The sequence below is a fragment of the Chaetomium tenue genome (assembly GCF_020726465.1).
Source record: "Chaetomium tenue strain MPI-SDFR-AT-0079 chromosome Unknown F5144scaffold_6, whole genome shotgun sequence".
NCBI classification, from domain to species: Eukaryota; Fungi; Ascomycota; class Sordariomycetes; order Sordariales; family Chaetomiaceae; genus Chaetomium; species Chaetomium tenue.
In genome coordinates, this window is record NW_027117334.1 from 2,838,977 (window position 1) to 2,856,258 (window position 17,282).

Here is a 17,282-nt window from a genome sequence, read left to right on the forward strand (position 1 = left end):
CTGATACTGCCTGTCGTTCAAGTATATCTGGACGTGGCTCTTGGTATTCTCCTCAAGGCTAAACGGCTTGTTACATCCCTCGTAGAGACACCGCCACTTGCCGTCCGATGGGTCCGGTCCTTAGATAAACGCTACGATATCGTCGATACTCACTCCTATCCCAGTCTTGGTTTCCTCAATGTTGATATCCACGATGCTCGCTGTACTAGTAACCGACGTAATAGATTCCGTCCGCCGGTGTGGAGAGCCGCGGCGGGCTGGTGCTTTGTTGATTGGCGACGACGGAACGAGCCCCCATGTATAAGGGGGGCAACCCACGCCCGGGCAGTACAGGTTACCAACCAACCACCCACAGCACACTTCAGCACCAGGATCCTAGGCGAGAAACCTACTCCGGGGATCGCAACAACGCTGCCAGGAACGTAGCTGAGTGCAACGCGACGCCCCCCGTAACCCGTCCCCGCCCTCCTGGCGGAAGATGTGCCGTCCTGGCGACCCCTCCTCGCCAACCGCCGTGACGTGCCCGGGGTTGAGGGTGGCCGTGAAAGCAGGCCCTTCTCGCTGCCGGCGTGTGTCTGCTTCCCGTGGATGGGTGGCTCGTACTGCGGCTGGAGAGGCGCGAGGCCGGGTCTGCCTGCGATGGGTGTTGTTTCTGCGGGGCCCGCGTTGGATTGCCCTGCGGAGTTGGGGGAGGGGTTTATTTGGGGGTATGTTGTGGAGGTGTATAATGGTGGGGATGGGGGTGGGGGTGGGGGTGGCTTTTTGGGTGAGGGAGTTGCGGAGTTGAAGTTGGTGAGCTGTGGTTGTTGCCTGGAGGGGTAGAGGAGGCAGGGTGCGGGTTCGAGCGTGGGGATGTAACTGGGGGGGGGGGGGGGGGACTAGGGGGGCGCTCGGAACGCCTACGCACGTGGTTCTGTTTGGGTCTATTTCCAGCCCGATTTAACATTGTTGTAAGCCTATACGGACTCGGGAGATGCACTTCAAATTAAGCTATTTGCAGATTGTGTGTTGTCTTTATCAAGCTATATAATAGGTATATTGGGTTTCATATATACCGGTAGGTAGTCAGATAGCAAGAAACCAAGTAGCTGTCGAAAGCCCATGGTAAATCAAACAACGGGTTGGAGGAACAATTCGATTCCAACGCCTAGGTGCTGCCTTCATTGCCTCCGGGGATCGGGGTAACCGTGATATGAACCCACCAACCATTCATCTGTCTTCGGCTGTCGAGTTGGACTTGGACTCGGGCATCGTCCTCGCTGCTGAGACGCTGTGGTTCTGTGTAGCGAGAGAGTTTGTTGTTGCCGGCCTCGCTTTGCTTTCCAAACCCCTGAACATACTCAATAGTTGGCTTCCCCTTCCACGCAGGGATATTCGTATACAGCTGCGCATTGGCCGACGCCCTGGTCGGTTTGAGGGTGACCATAAACGACTCATCTGTCGAACTGGAAAAGATGAGCCATAACTGCCCCTCAGCTCCCCCTCCGTGCGGCAGCAAGTGGATTTCGTCCCCGTGCTCCACCCAGGCGAGCCAGGCATAAGCTGCATGGATGAACTGGAATCGGAAACCGGACGTATCCCGACAGGGCCCCTTGACGACGACCTTGTCGCAAAGTTTGTTCAGCGCATCATCTGACCGGTTGTACGAGATGGCGGGCCTGATAATGGGCGTCATAGTGGGCTCCCAGCCGTAGCGGGTTTGGAAGTGCACTTGCAGTTGGCCCTGGAGCATCCCTTCCGGCAGGAGCGGGTCATTTCTAGCCTTCCAATCCCAAGCCCTTGTAGACGGATTGGTGACCGCCAGGGATATGAACAGGGTAGTGTTGGTCAATCGTTCAGCTAACTTCGGGTCCAACGCTGCCTGCGCGATGGGGCTGCAGGGAACTCCCTGTTTGATAAACACGCCGGGGGAGTCTTCGCGCAAGATCAAGACGGAAGCCGATTCCGACATACCGCAGTTGAGGAGGGCGAGGTGAATGCTTTTTTGCGGCTGCAATTCTGGGAACATCTTCGGTGGGAGGGTCGGACTGAGGGCGCAGAATTTGAAAAACTCATGTGGTGAGACTTGGGCGACCGGAAATGACATAGTGATCCGGTTTCGATTAAGGGACAGGTTCCTGTTGAGCACGAGTCCCGGGTTGTTCTTGTACGGCCAGGTTTCCCCCTTCAACACCTTGCTAGCGTCGCGAAAGTATAGTGGCGAAATAGCCAACATCTCGGTGCCGTCGTGACAAAAAAGGGAGTCGTCCTCGGACTGCCGTAAGATCTCCTCTTGCAGCCGTTGGAGTGCTCGTTCACCCTCGCCGTACAGCAGTGGCATGTTGATGTCGAACAGCCCGAGCAGGCAATATGCGATATCTTCGGGTCGGGTGGTCTCGCGATAGGCGGCCCAGGACATCTTTTGTGCGGCCGAGAATTGCGAAACGTCACCGGTCGCAAAGTAGGTCGGGCTGATTTTGGTAACCTCGACGATGACATTAAGCAGCTTTTCCCTGCACCCAATGAACTCCCAGTCTGTGTCGTAAAAGTGAACGACCCCAGGAGCGATGAGTTCCTGTAGCGTCCAACCGCGTGTAAACCAGCGGGACATTCTGAAGCCACTCCTCGGTTTGTGGGGATCCTCGGTCGCCGACACGTCGCTAAGGAATGCGTAGCAAACTTCAGCGCCACCGTACCATTTGAACATGGAATTGATGGCTTCGGAGAGCTCAGCCGAGCTCGACTTGTCGATGCAACAGGTATCGATCCACTTGGGGGTTGTTAGAGTCTGCAAGTATTTGGGTTCGAGACTCGGAACAATGGAGTACTTACAATGTATTCGAATCCATCCTTAATTGCTACGGCACACGCGCCGGCAATTTTATCATACCCAAGACGCGACTTCGCCAATCCCTGTTGGACATCTTGTAGCGAGACCTCCTCTTTAGCCCAAGTGTGGGATAAAATTGCATACGGCGGGATGTCTTGCCCCTGAAACTCGATCACCTCGAGCTTATCGGTACGTAGAAGACGCATGACGAAAAAGCTTGCGGCCTCTCACAGTAGTGTTTAGTAGATGAAAGCAAAAGAGCGCAATTGAACAGCTGGAACGGTTGGAAAATGGTGCTATTTAATCGGTGTCTATATGCCTCACAACTCAGCCTTGCCATAACTGCAATCAAATGTGGCGGAGGCGGGGTGCATGCCGAACCACCCCTTCATGCTGCATTATCTCCCCGCTCCGCTAATCAACACCGCACGCTCAAGACCGGCCCAACATGCAACCCATAATCAGTCACTCCCCTCAACACCAAACTGCTCCGTCCAGTCCTCATACCTCTTTAACTCACCCACCCCAACCGAAGCCTTCACCTTCCGCTCCCTCAACACGTTCACAAAATCCTCCTCCATCACCGCCGGCTCCCGCAACCGATTCATCGGCACGCCCTCCCACGTCATCGCCACGGCCCCCTCCTCCCCCTCCCCACACGGCGTATACATACCCTCCCCATCCTGCCCATCCTCCCCCCCCTCCACCACGCGAAACCATTCCGCCCGCTGTACCCGCTCCAACGGCGCGGCCAACGCCCTCCCCACCGCCTGCGCGACATCACTCCCCGAAAACCCCTCCGTCATCCCCGCCAGCCGATCTACCACCTCCTCTTTTCCAGCCAACACCCCCTCCCACCTCCCCCCACCGGCATGTACCTCAAACAGCCGCCGTCTCGCCGCACGCTCCGGCAGCGGGATGTGCACGCGCGGAGCAAAGCGCCGCCGAAAGGCCGGGTCGAGCGCCCAGGGCAGGTTGGTGGCGGCGAGGACGACGACGCCCGAGTTGTCGCCGCCGCCGTTGGGCAGGCCGTCGAGCTGGACCAGCAGTTCGGTCTTCATGCGGGCGGAGTGCTCGCGTCCGCTGCTGGAGTTGGAGCTGCCGCTGCTGGAGTCGTCGCGGCTGGCGCAGAGGGAGTCGATCTCGTCGATGAAGATCAGGGAGGGCTTGTTTTCGCGGGCGAGGGTGAAGAGGTCGCGGATTAGTCTGTGGTGATGGGGGTTAGAATCGGAAGGTCGGTTGGTGGGTGGGGTCTGGTTTTGGGGAGGGAAGGGGATAGGAAGGGGAGGGTTAACTTACTTCTCGCTCTCGCCGACCCATTTCGAGACTACGTCCCCCGGGCTGATGCTGAAGAAGGTGTGGTCTGCTTCAGTGGCTACGGCTTTGGCGAGGTAGCTCTTGCCCGTGCCGGGGGGTCCGTAGAGGAGGATGGCGCTGGGGGGCTTGCGCTTGTCGTCGTAGAGGTTCGGGAAGCGCGCTGGGAAGATGACGGCCCGCTGGAGCTCGTGCTTCGCTGATGTTAGTCCAGCGACATCGCCCCACCGCACATTCGGCTTTTTGGCGACGATGGCGCCCGTCAGCGACTCCTTGCGGGCGGCAGCTTCGGGATCCGCCGCCGCCTTGGACGACCACTCGCCCCCGCCGCTGCCAGCAAGACCCCCCGCAAACAAACCCTTCGGCTTGCCTGGGGGACCCAACGAAGGTGCCGGCGTTGGGGCCCGGCTGGGGTCAATGAGCCGGGCAATCTTGTCCACTTGGACCGGGGGCAAGATGTGCTTGCACATGGGGCAAGCGAAGCGGTAATTGCCGCTTCCAGACATGCCATCGACAAACCCTAGCCCCGAAACCATCCACTTGGGAAGGCAAACAGGGCAGATGTCGAGGGAGTGCTTTCCCACACATCCAGGCAAAACTTCTGCCGACGGGCGGCCCAGCACCATCCAAGTCCAATCCCCAGGAAATGTGGTGGCCATATACCCCCATGCAGCTTCATTGCTGGTGTCCACCGTCCGAAAGGCGGTGGAACAGCTAGCACAGGTTTTGGGCTCGGTCTTCAGCATGCACGTGATGATAGGCACGTGCTGCGTAAGGAAACCAGACCTGACGGGGAATAATGGTGCCGATTGAACGGCAAAGTGTGCTTTTGACCAGTCCGGGATGAGTTTGTGTTCGACCAGGGCCTTGTGTAAACGCTGGGCGAGCCTCCATTCGCGACGGGAAGGTCGGGGGGAAACGCTCTTGAGGACTTCACGAGCCCGTTCTGCGTTTCGGAGCATCTGTTGAGGGGAAAGACATGAGGGAACATCCAGTTGGGATCCGAGGGTATCAAAATCCTGTGGTGCGCTGAGCATTTGACACGCGTTGGCAAGACATCCCACCCATTGGTGCGAATCATGATGTTTCCAGATGTCGTTTTGCAATCTCTCATTCAAACCTGTATCCTCACACGGGCAGCAGATATTGGCCCCGCAGCAGGGGACTTCACGTAGCTTCCGGTCGAAGGCTTGAGGTGACTTGCACCGAGCGCATCGGGGCTGGTCCGGATCGGGTCTATGGCCCTGTTTCGAGTCCGGCTCGAGTCCTAGATACGGGTTGGATTCAATGACGGGCTCCAAGCTGCCCTCTGATTCAGTGACGCGCTTCGGACCGTACTCTGGCAAGGGCTTGGAGGTGCTCATTACGAGAGACTCGAGCAAAGGCGCGAGATCATCGAGGGGTGATTTCGATGCAGATGTAGGTGCCATGTTGACTTCAATGATTTGAAGAAGTGAGGAAGTGACAAAGTGAGGGATAAGTTATTTGTTAAATGTTGTGATTCAGGGAAGGTGGATGGATGCAAGACGGTGTGGTTCAGTTGCCTCGACGCGTTTGGAAGGAAACAAAATGCATGGACCCAAATAAACAGTCACACTGACAACTTCAAGGCAACAATCCTCACGTGCTGCTCACGTGATCGCGTGCTCACGTGCCTCCATGTCTGCAGGGCTTTGGGTCCGGCCCAACCGCATCGCACTCCTCAATAGATCGGTACCTAAAACGGCGGCACTGCCCTGGCACATTTGACAGCCACAAAATGAAATTCATGCAAGGTGCTTCTCCATGTCTGCCTTGGGAGCTTGGGTGCTCGCTGCTTCCTTTCTCGATCCTTTCTTGATCCTGGCTGTGGCTTGGCTTGCTTGGCAGCCCTCGAGTCACCTCACATGCAGCCACACCACAGAGTCTCGATCGGATGACAACCAATGAGAGCGTGCAGGACAGGCGCCATCGCTGCAAGGATCTTGTGCAACGAGCTAGCCAGGCTCGAGCCAGGCACGCTCTCAAGGAGGAGAAGAATACCACGTTAGGCACTCACACCGGGCAAACCGCAGAGTCAGTGAGCCGAGCTCATGTCGTATTGTGGTAACGAGGATCCATAAAAAGGAAAATAAAAATAAATAATCACAAGGAAATGGGGAATATAAAGTTCTGTTAGGATTCGCTCGAGGGAAGTCCCAATTTTCCCTCGCTCGGCACGAAAACGTCATTTTTGTTTCCTCAGTGTTTCTTCCATCGTTCGAAATCTTCGAAATCATGCGTGCTTTCACCATCGCGGCTGCCGCTGCCACCACTCTGGCAAGCTTCGCCGACAGTTTGGCTATCAGAGACAACAGCACAACTTCTGGCAGCAGCGTCGAACTATTCCATGACGACTCCCTTAATGGCCAGGGCATCTACGCTGCTTCAATTGCAAGCGTCTGCAAGGACCAAACCGTCTACGCCATCCAATGTACCAGCGCCAGCGATGACTCGATTGGAATTGAAACGTGTGGCCCGAATGCTCCGGTCTGTAGCCTCGATGTCGTGCGGCCCAACGGCATCAAGCTAACCAGATATCTACGTAGATTTTGACCGTCACGCAAGCTCCTTCGGTATACAAGCTTACATACGTTACGGCAACAAGGACCGCTGGCCACGATGCGCAAGCGAGCTACGCCGAGTCCTGCGACCTCACCGGTACCACTAGGGCCAGGTGCGACTATACGATCGGCCTGTCCATGGACGGTACTTCGACTGCTGCCACGCTTGCGACCGTTCTCAGTGGAACCGATGTACATCATTTCCAGGTAGCCATCACCGGCGGCGCGGAAAAGACGCGACTCGCGAGCGCTACCGATGTATGCGGCAACGCCGCGGCCGGACTCAGCGCCAATTCGGTCCGGGTTACGGCTGCCGCTCTTGCCGTGGGCCTTCTGGGGGTTCTTGTTTTATAATAATGATGAGAGACACTTAATGTTTAAACTCTTTAAAGGTAATCAGGCGGATTTCTTGGCGCTGTTAATAACGCCCACTGTCTCAAGCCGATGGGTGAACGTTGACGGGAAGCGTTTTGCTCCCGATGTTTTCAAATGCACATTAGGTAGCTATCATATATAGAAGATTAGGCGGCAAGCAATATTTCAATGTGATCTGTGGACAATACTTTTACCAGGGCGGTCATAGAGACCTCCAAGACATTTGTTTTTGTATCAGTTCCCGTGCCCAAACTGAGATTGACAACCCTCTTTTCTTCCTTTGTTACAAGCTCCGCAATATACCGGGCACTCACTTCCCACTCTATATGTAAATACATATTCGCCTGTAGTATAACACACAATGCTAAGTGCTAAAGCTATAGCTGAGAACCTGAGATACCGAAATCCTCCTCGTGTGTGTCGGTAATACTACTTACACTACCTACTCTATATTATGTTCTGCTGGCACCCCTCCCTCCTCTCCTTTCGCGATGATGTCCATGTCAACGTCTAGTAGTCTCCTCCCAAAGAAATCCTTCACATCCACTTTACAGCGGAGCAAACAGGAGGGGAAATCGAGCTCAACTCTGGAGCTTAGAGTCGGATTCACCAATGGCATCCAGCGATCCTTCTTTGCGAAGACGTTTTTCGCAACGCGGCCAAACCCTCCACCACTGGATGGGTAGTGAGGACTAAGGTCTGGACCCAGGGCCGCGGGCAAGCCCAGTCCAGACATTTCAGCAATCGTCTTCAGGCGGAGAATTGCAAACCATTGCACATGGCCCCATGCAATAACCAGATCGCCAATCTGCGGAAACCCGAGAATGATGACACCTATCGGGGATGGCTGCTCCAACTGTTGAGGCCTTCCGAGCACAAGATGTCGTGCCGGCCGCTCCAGTCGTGTTCGAATGGGCATATTGCATACATATACCTGCAAGCCGCGGCGGTTAAATTGTAAGTCGTCGGGATAGAATCCTAACCCGTATAAAGCGCAGGAATCCTGCCAGGGCAGCCGGATTCTGATTCCGCCTGGGCCACCTCGGGGACTCGGGGGAAACTGGGGCCATGTCCATTCCGGCTCAAGGGGTTCGAGGTATATGCGTATAACCTGAAAGGATGCCTGCGAAAGATCTAGTACAGATTTTCCAAGACCCAGTACAGATTCTCCAAGATCACGCTTCAAGTTAGCTTAAGAAGTTAAGGCCCACGGCAGTCCAGACTAGGCACTATAGCTAACGGATTGGCTTACCGTTAATTTCATGCTGTGAGTCCAGATCCAAGGGGCTAATCTTCCGAAGGTCACGGCCCCTTATTCGTTGAAATATCATCTTATTTCGGTCAACAGCTTGAAGGGGAATTGCTGGGTGACTCATGAAGTCGTCGCGGTACACGCAACGCAGAATGCCGAGATACTCAGCATCTAAGCCGTCGTCGGACATCAGCGGGCAGAGGCATAGTCCGATTTCGAGAAACCTTGACGAGAGCAAAAGCTCGGTTTCTATTGACGGCTCACCGGGCCAAGAAGGGGGATATAGCGGGGGCCGTTCGAACTGTGAATCCACGAAGTATTTAGGGGAGTCTGCGAGCAGCGTAATCCCTTCTTCAGGAAAACCGCGGCCTCCGTATCCAGACCGATGGTCAAATGCCAATATGGACTGATCGTCAGAGACTTTGAGAATCTCTTGTTGCAGACGGAAGAAGGCCCGGTCCCCTTCTCCGTACAGCATGGGCATGTTCACATCGAAAAGCCCAAGCAGACAGTAGGCCTCATCCTCGAGTCGCGTTGTGCGGCGTTTAGCTGCCCATGACATCTTTTGCGCAACGCTGAAAACCCGCAGGGCCTTTGTCAGCTGAGAGGTTACCTCTTCCTCGGTAGGCGGTGCTGGGGGGTGGGACGCATCCAGCACCGCACTGTCGTCCGAATCCGAGTCGGAATGCCAAGGAGAGCTCTCAGACGTTTGCTTTTTCTTTTTCCGCCTGAAGCTTTCTGAAACACGATACCAACGCAGAAGATTGACGGGTATGGTGGTCGCGTTGCTGATTTCGTCGGCCATATCTTCCAAGGTGCCGGGATTGTCACCACTGGTCTGCCTGATGCCGAGGAAGCTCCAGTTATGGTCGTAGAAGCGGACATCTCTGGGGGCGATAAGCTCCTGCAAAGTCCAGCCTCGGGTGAACCAGCGGCTCTGCCGAAAGCTAACGCTACGTTCGCCTGCTGGAGCGTTGATATCGACCAGGTAGGCGTAGCGGCGGCGTGACTTGTGGTACCACTGAAACATGGAGTTGATGGCCTCGGAGAGTTCGGCGCTGCTGCTCTTGTCGATGCAGCAACTGTCGATCCAGATGTAGCCGAAACCATCCTGGCGCGCTTGGCGGCAACTGCCCTGGACCTTCGTGAACCCTTTCTTGTGCACGGGCAGCGGTTCGCGCGCGTCGCGGATGTCTTCAAACAGAACTTCTTCGTCTTCCCATGTGTGAGAGAGAATGGCGTACCGGGGCACATAGGGGTCGAAGAATGACTCGAGCCGCAATGTTGACGTGTTCAGGAGACGCATTGCGAGGCGGGGCATATACTTGTATTTTGGTGATGACAACCTAGCCTCGCGTTCCAGAGCCCCGCGGGGTAAAGGTGATGTTAACGGACTTGACCGTGGTGCTTGCGAGGAGTGAAGTCGTCACGCAGCGGGTAAGCAATGCAGCTGTACGGATGTATAATTTGCCGACATGCAGGGCTGACTTCTAATCCAACGCTGGGACTTTAGTGGCTCAGCACCGTGGCCCGTGGCTGAATGGCTGCGCGGCTTTGGCGTGGTGTATGGACTTGCAGTCCCCAGTTCTCAAGACCATTCCCAAGAGCTACTAGGCAGGTGATACTAGTTCGATGAAGCGAAAGGGTTCGCAGAAAACGAGATCCTACACAAGTCTCACCACGATGGACTCGAATGGCAGGGCGTCGATGGGGGCGAAGTTGGTATGGTTGATGCAGGCATCGGGCAGGAGTTTCCGGGCCGTATCAACAGCACTGGTCTCGTCAGAACCAAGGCTCAATATACCTGGCAAAGTCAACCATCTTAGCAGATCTGGCGCTCGCGCTGCGACGGTGGACGGATTGTATCTTGGTGGGATATTGGGGTTGTATGGGTGCACGGGACTGTTGATAACGTCCGCTGTTTTAAGCTGATGGGTGAACGTTGGCGTGGAGCGTTTTACTACCGTTGTTTTCGAATGAACGTTAGGTAGCTATCTGTGGACCAAACTTTATATTCTACCAGACCTCCAAGATGTGTTTTTGTGTCGGCTACATATACGTTAAGTTGGCCAACACATCACGTAACGGCATGCCATTTAAATAGTTCAACGCCTCTCAGAAACACCAAAAGCGAGAACTCTCGTACCCAATTCGAGATAGACGGACATAGCACCTATTCTCACGGCTGAAGCTACCTACGAGACCCATAGATTCTTGAACAGCGAACCGGCGTGTATTTGGCTGCCTTAAGTATACTAATGCAGCCACCTCAAGCAAACACTGCTGATGGGAGACTCAAAAGGGATGGGCGAGTGTTCCATATCGTAAGACATTCCTACTCCTAATGAACGACAATAGTTGGACATGAAGGACGTCCTCTTGAACCGCCGAGCCGTGTGCTTAAAACTTCCTCGTTAAGCCGCAACCTTGCTCTCGAGGCGCTGGAAGCCGCCAACCTGAGCGATATCCTTCTGCAGGGCAGCCATCCGCTTCTGGTCACCAGTGGGATCCTTGGAGTCAGCCTCCAGCGTCCACTCGAGGAACTCGTTGGTGTAGTTCGGCTCGAAGGCCGCATCCAGCACTCCAAGACGCTTTCCATACTTGGTGACCTTCTCCCAGTCGCGCTTGACGTTCTTCAGGTCGCGCGAGAAGTATGCAAAGCTGCGCTCGAAGATCTTGCGGTTCAGCGCCGAGCCCATGACGGGCTTGAAGTCGACGTACTCGGCCCAGGCCTGCTCGGGCTGGGCGAGGACATAGTCGGTGGCGCGCTTGACGGCGCGCAGGAAGGTGCGCACCTTGTCCGGGTTCTCGGCGATGAACTTCTCGTTGCCGATGTACAGGATGGAGCAGAAGCAGCAGCAGCCGAGCTCGGCCAGCTCGTCGATGCGCAGCATCTGCACGTCGGTCTTGGGGCGGCCCTGGGCGGCCAGCCACTCCTCGAGCTCGACCATCTGCACGTTCTCAAGGCCGATGCCGGCGTCGATGCTGCCCTCGATGATGGCCTTGGACACGTTCATGCCGCAGCGGATGGCCGTGTAGTCGGACGGCGACATGCCGTAGTGCGACGTCAGCTCGTCGATCTGGATCTTGCCGAACTCGCCCACGTAGCCGATGCGCTTGCCCTTGAGCGTGCGGAAGTCGGTCGTGATGCCCGACGACTTGAGGTACACCACGCCGGTGAAGGGTTCGTCCAGGAGACTGCCGATAGAGAGGACCGGGAAGTCACGGGCCTTGGCCTGCCTCAGGGGTCAGTAGGCTTGCTCTGCACGGCCTAAAAAACAATATGTTGTAACGTACCGCAAGGGTGTGAATCATGGCCTTGAAGCCAAGGTCAACCTTTCCGGTGCCAATGATCTCGGTCACATCCTAAGGTACAAAGTCAGTTTGGGTACGGTATCGACTGTGTGTTGTCTTATGCTCACGCTGGGGTCGTTGGGCTCAAGAAGGGCAACCTTGATGCCTTCATCCTTGAAGTAGCCCTTGGCCTGGGCCAGGTACAGCGGGGCGTGGTACGGCGTAGCGTGCCTGGGTCTGTGTTAATGGTGGACACGATGCGGGAGACTGCCTATCGTCAATCAATCCTAATGCGTACCAGTTCGTCAAGAAGGTGATCTTGTCAGTCGACATCTTGACAGATCAAAGCGTGCGCTACATCGAGTCAGCAGCCAACTCACGTGTGCCTAGCCTGGCACTTGGGGGGATGGGGAGGCTAAGAAGCATGTCCTTTCGCTGGTATTATCCAGATCAAGTTCGACCGGTATTTCTCAGAACGACAACATGCTGCGGCGCCCCCGACTGACCTCTCCCTGATTTTAAACAGGGAGACGTCAACAGAGGGGAGACCACAGCATGCTGCCGAACACCCGGCTGCTTCATTAACTGAAGTTACCTTGATCTTGTAGATATCTTTCCTGCGACAGGCGCCATTGCTTCTGCCTGGGCATCGTACAATGCTTGGGGCGGTTGTTGGTGTTGATGTAGAGCTTGTTTGATGGTGGAGTGTAAAAGGTGAAGCGAGGAGCCGAGGAGAGGGAAAGGAGAAGACGGCGGGAATAGGGGTTAATATATCGTTCGATTTATGCTTACTCCGCTTCGTGCACCCGCACCCCGCCCCCACGCATCCGCAACAGTGTCCGAGGCCGGCAGTATCTGCCAATGTTTACTCCACCTTTTGATGCAGCCATGCATGAGGTAATATGCTCATGGCACAGCCTATCGGGAGTCGGTTATGCTCCACGCAACGGGTCCCGAAGGGTGGTATGACATGATATAGACCCCGCCGAAATGATGGGGGATGATGTAGCGACTAAGGTAGGTTGTTTGTAATTGACTTCTAACTTCGGGAATCGTAGATCGAGGATGGAAGGGCTGGATTTATGCTACGTGCTTTACAGTCTCCGTAACAAAACTCGAGCATTTTCCGGACATTTCTCAAAGAAAGCTCAACGACACATTTGTTTCAACACATCTGCAGCAGCCTTGTGGCCTTGATGAACGGCGTACTGCAGCGCTGTACGCCCAATCCAATCTTTGTGGTCAACCGCGGCACCCCGGTCTATCAGGAGTTGAACGACCGCCTCGTACCCGGAGAAGGCGGCCCAAATTAGCGGCGTCCGGTCACGATCATCTTTGGCATCGATACAAGCGCCCTTGTCGAGCAGCAAGTGTACCATCGCCTCACGTCCGCACCTCGCGGCCAATGCCAGCGGCGTCGCGCCCCAGTGATCTCTCGTCTCGATGGCTGCACCATTGCCAAGCAGCAACTGCACGGCGGCCTGGTGTCCCTTGACAACAGCATAGAACAATGGTGTCCGACTACCGTAACCTTCAGTCTCGATGTTGGCGCCTTTGTCGAGTAGGAATTGCATGAGCGCCTCGTCCCCCCTGACAGCGGCCTGCACCAACGGCGTCTTGTCATAGCGACTCTTTGCATTCACGCTGGCGCCCATATCGACCAACGCCCGTGAAAGCGCCTGGTATCGAACCTTTATAGCATATCCGAGGGCCGTTGTATTGCTTCTATTCCTCGCTTCGACCATGGCGCTATTGCTGATAAACAGCGATGCGGCAATATCGTGACCACATTCCGCAGCTTGTGACAACAGCGTCCGGCCATCCGTATCCCTTGCTTCGACTAGAGTCCCTTTCTCGAGAAGCCACTGGACGGCAGCCCCGTGCCCATATTCAGAGGCCAGCAACAGAGGTGTCTTGTCGCTTGGATCTGCCACGACTTCAGCGCCCTTGTCGAGCAACAGCCGTATGATGCCCTCGTGGCCTTTATAAGCGGCGACCAACAATGGCGCCATCGCTTCAATTCCCTCGGTGTTTATTGTAGCTCCCTTGTCAACCAACAACCGAACGACCGCCTCTTTCCCGGATGCGGCGGCATGCCCTAGAGGTGTCAAGCCATCTTCGTCCGCCATATCGACTGCAGCATTGTTATCAATCAGCAGCCGGACGACCGCCTCTTTCCCGAATGCGGCGGCATGCCCTAAAGGTGTCAAGCCATCTTCGTCCGCCATATCGACCGTAGCATTGTTCTCGATCAGCAGTCGGACGACCTCCTCATGCCCGAATATGGCGGCATACCCTAGAGGTGTCAAGCCGTCGTTGTCCGTCATATCGACTACAGCGCTGTTCTCGATCAGCAGCCGCACGACGCCCTCATGCCCACCCCCAGCGGCATATGATAGGGGGGTCCGCCCCTCCCCACTCTCTTGATCAACCGCGGCATCGCTGTCGAGTAATAGCCGTACCGCATCTGCGTATCCCGCCTCCGCGGCAAACGATAGGCATGTCCGTCCCAGATCGGATATGGCGTCGACCTCAGCCCCATTCTCGAGCAATATTCGCATCGCCGCCATATGCCCGTTCGCCGCAGCCCAACACAGCGGCGTCGAGGAGCGAACGGCCTTCTCGGTGTCTGCACCCTTGTTCAGCAACAGTCGAATCACAGCCGCATGCCCGCCCACGGCGGCATACGACAGAGGCGTCCAGCCCCCGATGTCCGCTGAGTCCACATCCTGCCAGCTTGGAAGAAGGCTGGCTACAGCGTCATGAATTCCAAAGTACGAGGCCAGGTGAAGCGCCGTCGTGGTTTCTGGAGCATCTGTGTGATAACTGCGCGGCAGCGACCAGCCATTGTCTACCATACATACTTGACTCGCCGCTTCCACTTTTTTCTCGTCTTCCAGAAACTCGATGACGCCCACAGACTCTGCTGGATATTTGCAAGCATGGTATCCCCAGTGGCACGAAGCGTAGTTGTACAGGGGATTCGATCGTAGGCGTTCCTCAAGCTCCTGGTCGCTGTGACAACAGCCGCTCGAGAAGACGTCAAATGAGAGATACGTGACGCAAGCCACCGCGATGTCCCGCCCCGGGTCTGGGAACCACTTGCCCTGTGTCTGTGCCCACTCAAAGTACTCTTGTGCGGTGTAATGGACCAGCCGGATGATGCCGCTTTCTTCGTCCACCACCACCAACCCGGCACACACCGCGGCCATGTCCTCGGTTTGCGGGAGGTTGTCCTCGTCGAGGTCGGGCTCGCCTGCTTCCAGTGCCAGCGCGTGCTGGAGCTCTACGACCGTGAGTGGTCGTCGTGCGCACGTAACCCAAGCGAGTACGTCCATGGCGAGCCTCGTCAGCCCTGGCTTTTGCCCATTGATTCTCTCCATAGCCTGTTCGTAAGCGTGAGATAGAGCCTGCATCTTTGCGTCCTCACCTGATGCGGAACTTCCAAAACTTGTTATTGCTTTCCTCATCTGCTTTGGCGTAGTCTTGTCGTCGAGTGAATGAAGATACAGCTGTGCTAAGAGAAACCTTGAGAAGGGGATTAGCGATTTTAGGATGCCTCAGCAACTACGCTAGCCAACTCACATTCCATCAACGGCATTGGAAATGCCGGTTATGATCTCTTGCTGTAACGTGCGGCTTTTCTGAACGAAAGGCCGAAGCCGATCCAAGTGGCCCTCAACATATCGTTCTACATCTTTGCTGCTGGCACGGATCTCCAAGGTAGCGGCATATCGAAATCGATCCACGATATCTGGAATGAACCGCGACGTGACCAGAAGGTTGATCCTATACTTGGTTTGGGCATCAAAAAGCTCAGAGAGGAACTTGTTCCGGCAGCCATCGGACTCTTGGCACTCATCCATGGCGTCAACCACGACGAAGACCCGGGCAGGTATTGAAATGATTGTGTGGAAGATTGTCGAGATTTCGTTAAGCGAGGGTCGTTTTGTTCTGTGTTGCTTATAAAGATCCTTCACGCTCTCCGGCAAGGAAGATTGGCACTCAACGAGCTGTTTCAGAAGATTTGTGAGAAAGCCCTCGGCACTCTGCTCATTTTGGCGTTGAAAGGTGCAGTAGATATATGCAAGGTTGGTGGTTGGATCCTTCGCGAACTGCGAACTCAGATCGTCAATGACGATCGATGCGAGGCTGGTCTTTCCAGCTCCGGGGATGCCTGGGCAGAAGAGTGTCTTCCCTTGTGTACCCAACCACGTCTGGTATTCCTCAGACTTGAGAAGCCACTTGCCGGTTCCTTCTTGCCGCCGGCGGATGAAGTCGCGTTGTTGAGAGCTGTAATCGACCGGCGCTAGCCAGTTGAGGATGGCTGACCGCTCCTCTAGTAGAGCTTGGCTATCCTGGCGGAGATGAAGTCTGTCCAGGCCATCGAGCAAGCCGACTTGAGAATGTTGGAGGGCTGCTACCTCTTCCTTCAGCTTCGATAAACGGCCCTCGCTCTCATCCGATCTTGTCTTGATTGTTTGAATCAGTTCCGCAAGCTGACTCGTATTGAGGGCTGCAGTCCTCTTGATTTCCTGAATGAGCTTCCGGGAGTTGTTGGCCAAAGCCAGCTCCAGCAGCGACTTTTCACGCTCGATGGTCGCAAAGATCCCCTTTATTTCTCTCTCGTTGAATGGCCATTCTAGACTTGCCAGGACCTTCCTCGAACCATCCTTTGGCCGCAGCTTGCCCTCGACCTCTTGCAGGGCAATCCATAAACGACCTAGCGGAGCTCCGGGAGCTTCGAGGGCCTTGATGGTGGCAGTCCACGCCTTACCCTCCTCTGAGTCGTCTGCTTCGTCCCTGAGCTCTTGCAGAATGTTTTCGCATGCCCGTAGCTCATGACGGAGATGCTGTCTTTCTTTTCTTGCGCCCGCGGCCGAGTTGGTGTATTGGACGACCTTGGAGCACAGCTGGATGACGGCGATGACGCTTGCAGCCGTGCTAAGAGGGTCCATGTCCCAGTAGCACTGTGGCAGTCTGCGTCAGATTCCCAGATTTGGTTTCTGGAGAGGACAGAAGCATGAGAGTCGGAAACCATGTGTTTGTGCTAGTGATGGGTACAGACCTGGTGCTGGGCGAAGCCTGGTGCTGTGAATCCCCGCTCTCGGATGGCTTGCACGAGCGCTAGTGCATTTGATCAAGCTCCAAAACTCAACCAGTCATCTCAGACTGTACGATGGCATTTTGGCATGGCCTGCAAGAGGAATGAAACAGGCAGAAAGTGTGCCTTCGTCCTGAAAGCTAGGCTGCCTTGGGCGGAAATTGGGCTGCTTAAGAGAACCCGGAAAGGCGAGTGTTCCTGGGTGCGGGGATTTTCCGGCTCAGCCACAATCACACAAGAAGCCCTCCATAACTACCACTTCTGGTCCCTTTTGAGCAGACGCCGAACTTTCATACGCAAAAACCTCCCCTATTGCACGGCTGCGATTACTGACTCGCAAGACTTGAGCTCACAGTCACCCAATATGTTGCTAAAATCTAAGTCAGTTCCACAGACCATGGTTAAACCAACGTTCCACAAGGGTTGTAGATGCGGTATGGCCCGATGCAGTCGGTGTTAGTAAACAAGATGAGTAGTTGGCTTACATAGAGTACCGCTGAAGTCCTTCAATAACTAGCTCTTTGGTCATCATATCAGGTACACAAGTTATGT

At 55.3% G+C, this 17,282-nt stretch overlaps 5 protein-coding genes across 5 annotated transcripts; 1 reads left to right on the forward strand and 4 right to left on the reverse strand.

Annotated features, from left to right (window-relative positions):
- Nucleotides 1-1,209: 1,209 nt before the first annotated feature.
- F5144DRAFT_623400 (uncharacterized protein) lies at nucleotides 1,210-5,738 on the reverse strand (the record flags this gene model as incomplete). Its single annotated transcript, XM_066792148.1, has 7 exons — nucleotides 4,109-5,738; nucleotides 3,334-4,015; nucleotides 2,954-3,033; nucleotides 2,812-2,829; nucleotides 2,151-2,639; nucleotides 1,604-1,979; nucleotides 1,210-1,242 (listed from the first exon to the last, which is right to left on the reverse strand). Exons 1-7 carry the CDS (start codon nucleotides 5,551-5,553, stop codon nucleotides 1,210-1,212), a joined length of 3,123 nt encoding a protein of 1,040 aa, XP_066640181.1. The 5' UTR covers nucleotides 5,554-5,738.
- Nucleotides 5,739-6,074: 336 nt separating this feature from the next.
- Nucleotides 6,075-7,275, forward strand: F5144DRAFT_623401 (uncharacterized protein). Its single transcript, XM_066792149.1, has 2 exons — nucleotides 6,075-6,631; nucleotides 6,691-7,275. Exons 1-2 carry the CDS (start codon nucleotides 6,380-6,382, stop codon nucleotides 7,057-7,059), a joined length of 621 nt encoding a protein of 206 aa, XP_066640182.1. The 5' UTR covers nucleotides 6,075-6,379; the 3' UTR covers nucleotides 7,060-7,275.
- Nucleotides 7,276-8,315: 1,040 nt separating this feature from the next.
- F5144DRAFT_495751 (heterokaryon incompatibility protein-domain-containing protein) lies at nucleotides 8,316-9,638 on the reverse strand (the record flags this gene model as incomplete). The annotated part of the gene is made up of 2 exons (XM_066786118.1): nucleotides 8,316-9,032; nucleotides 9,078-9,638. 2 exons carry the CDS (start codon nucleotides 9,636-9,638, stop codon nucleotides 8,316-8,318), a joined length of 1,278 nt encoding a protein of 425 aa, XP_066640183.1.
- Nucleotides 9,639-10,281: 643 nt separating this feature from the next.
- Nucleotides 10,282-12,356, reverse strand: F5144DRAFT_583271 (NMT1/THI5 like-domain-containing protein). Its single transcript, XM_066789550.1, has 4 exons — nucleotides 11,925-12,356; nucleotides 11,755-11,857; nucleotides 11,630-11,698; nucleotides 10,282-11,568 (listed from the first exon to the last, which is right to left on the reverse strand). Exons 1-4 carry the CDS (start codon nucleotides 11,957-11,959, stop codon nucleotides 10,747-10,749), a joined length of 1,029 nt encoding a protein of 342 aa, XP_066640184.1. The 5' UTR covers nucleotides 11,960-12,356; the 3' UTR covers nucleotides 10,282-10,746.
- A 2,116-nt stretch (nucleotides 12,357-14,472) lies between these two features.
- F5144DRAFT_472951 (uncharacterized protein) lies at nucleotides 14,473-15,966 on the reverse strand (the record flags this gene model as incomplete). The annotated part of the gene is made up of 2 exons (XM_066785018.1): nucleotides 14,473-15,154; nucleotides 15,212-15,966. Coding segments are annotated over 2 exons (1,437 nt in total), but the record flags the coding sequence as incomplete, so codon positions are not given.
- Between the last annotated feature and the right edge of the window lie 1,316 nt (nucleotides 15,967-17,282).